A 2,456-nucleotide genomic window follows, 5' to 3' on the forward strand; every position below is an offset into this window, starting at 1 on the left:
ATAATCGACATATTATTATACATTCATTACACCTCAATCGATTTTAACACAAACCTCTAAAGATCTGACCAAATAAATATGATATTCATCTAATTATACGTATATCTATAATCTTTCATCTACAGATAACACACAATTACATGTAAAATATCCTCAAATAAGTTCCTTTCTACTTCAAACAAATTTTCAGAACCACAGAGGACTTACTATACAGCTCAGTTGAACTAAACCAGACATCTCAAGAATGATTCATACTTTCTGTGCCAAGATAAAAGCAATCAAATAATCAAACCAACTAAACTAAGCCAAGTAAACACTGGTAACGCATAGCATCACATTCACAAAACAATCATTAGGACCCATTTTATATAATAATCATCTTGAAGATCAACATACCTAGAAAATTGCCATTTTAAAAAAGTTCCATGTTTCTTAATTAATGATTATCAAAAACCGATTCCGCAATAAATATGTTGATTAGCAGTCAAGCATAAACTAAATATAGTATTCATAGTACCAAAGACCATCTACTTAAACTTATCTAAGACGAGGGTGAACTCATCCTCTTTGCCTTCTTGTTACTTCCCTCAGAAACAGCATTCACAAAAGACTCCAAAATGCGCTGCTGTGATTCAAGAATCATCTCCGTCTTCTTCACCTCCATATCCATTCGCATTGCCTCCACTTCTCTCACCATATCCATCTTCATCCTCTCCATTCTGACAAACCCATCTCCCAACGCCTTAATCGCCCCCACCAACTCCATCGCAGGATCATTACTCTCTTTCTTACTTTCCACTCTGCCCTCATTCCCATTATTCCCCATTCCAAACCTCCCTACACTCCCATTCTTAAAACCCCCAAAACTCGGAACCTCACTAGCCTTCGGAGTACTATACCCATCAAATTTATTATACATTGCCAATGGAGTCGGGGAAACCAAGTTCCCCTGACCTGGAATCCTATTCCAAGAACACAAATTCACACCATTCCCAACATTCCCATTCCCACCCAAACCATAACCATTCCTAACACTCTTTGGATAAAACCCGATATCACTATCCTCCTCTTCCTCCTCATCCTCATCCACATCATCCTCAATTTTGGTCATCCTATTAACAGGCAACGCCACCGCAGTAGGCCCTTTCTCCATACAATCCATCCTCTCAAAATGCACCCACGAAGAATTATACCTATTCCTCCCCACCGCAGACGCCAGCCTCTGAATTTCATTCCTATACCTCTTCCTCAACTTCTCCATCTTATGCCTACACTGCACAGACGTCTTCCCCGGCTCATTCGGGCTGCGTAACGCCACGCTATCCGCAACCTCCTGCCAATGACAAGCCCTCAAATTCCCCCTCCTCAGCGAATACCATTTCTCCCTATACGAGTCAATCAGCGCCACCGTTTCATCGTGCGACCAGCACGGCGGAGGGAGGCGGCGCGGGTTGGTGGGTCCAGACGGGTTAGCGGGTGGGGCCAGAGGTGGGTTCGGGAGATCTTGGGGAGAAAGTGAAGGGGTAGCCATCGGCGCACGATAAGGGTATGGCGGCGCACGATAAGCGGAGTGTTGTAAACATAATTAAAAAGATTGGGTGGGGTGGGTTTATAAGGGTGGGGTGGTGGTGGGGGAGAGGTGTGCGGCTGATTTGGAGATCTAGGAAAGAAGAGGTTAGGGTGGGGAGGAGGGCTAACGTGCGCGGGGGGTGTTGGAGGGTGTTAAACTGCGCACGTGGCTGGGTTTGGGTGGACCGATGGACTCGACTCTGACCACCACCGCCTAGCTAGCTTTGGTTTCCTGGTGGCTACGGGCTCCTTTTTCTTTTTTTCTTAAAATGTTTTTCGGTGGATTATTTGAATTTAGATGTACATTGGGCTCCAATCATAGTTAGCAATTTACCCATTTCTCACAACTTCATGTAATTTTTTTCACTTTAAACTGTGTTTTTATGTAATAAGTTTCAAAATAATTCAAAACAAGAAACTGGTAAGAAGAATATTTTCTTGACATTTTTTATTTTTATATTTACGAGTTAATAAAAATTTACATAGTAATATATTACAAGAGCAATTTTATTAATGTCATGATATTTTATATAAAATATTATAAAAAAGAATTTTGGTCATTGTCGCAAGCACATTTCCGTATCAACTCTAACTATAATTCATACAAACGATTTTAGACCTCCACGCCTTCCCGTCTTAATGACATCATTGATTTCCACAATCACACTCTAGATGAAGAAACTAATCATATTTAAATCTTCAAAATCTCATCAATCAAGATTAAATAACCGTAAAATATAATATAATATATATGATATGTAATACAACACAAATATAGACATCGAATAATATTAATTCTCACACGATTGTATATGTCAAGAATATCCAGCAACAACAAAGAATCAAGTAATTGAAAGAAATTCATTAATACCATCAAACCTCCAATA

At 39.9% G+C, this 2,456-nt stretch overlaps 1 protein-coding gene across 1 annotated transcript; it reads right to left on the bottom strand.

Moving 5' to 3' along the window:
* Positions 1 to 337: 337 nt before the first annotated feature.
* On the bottom strand, positions 338 to 1,850 carry LOC108200333 (trihelix transcription factor ASIL2). Its single transcript, XM_017368443.2, has one exon. It carries the CDS (start codon positions 1,529 to 1,531, stop codon positions 542 to 544), a length of 990 nt encoding a protein of 329 aa, XP_017223932.1. The 5' UTR covers positions 1,532 to 1,850; the 3' UTR covers positions 338 to 541.
* Between the last annotated feature and the right edge of the window lie 606 nt (positions 1,851 to 2,456).

Source organism: Daucus carota, chromosome 9, assembly GCF_001625215.2.
Source record: "Daucus carota subsp. sativus chromosome 9, DH1 v3.0, whole genome shotgun sequence".
Classification (NCBI taxonomy): Eukaryota; Viridiplantae; Streptophyta; class Magnoliopsida; order Apiales; family Apiaceae; genus Daucus; species Daucus carota.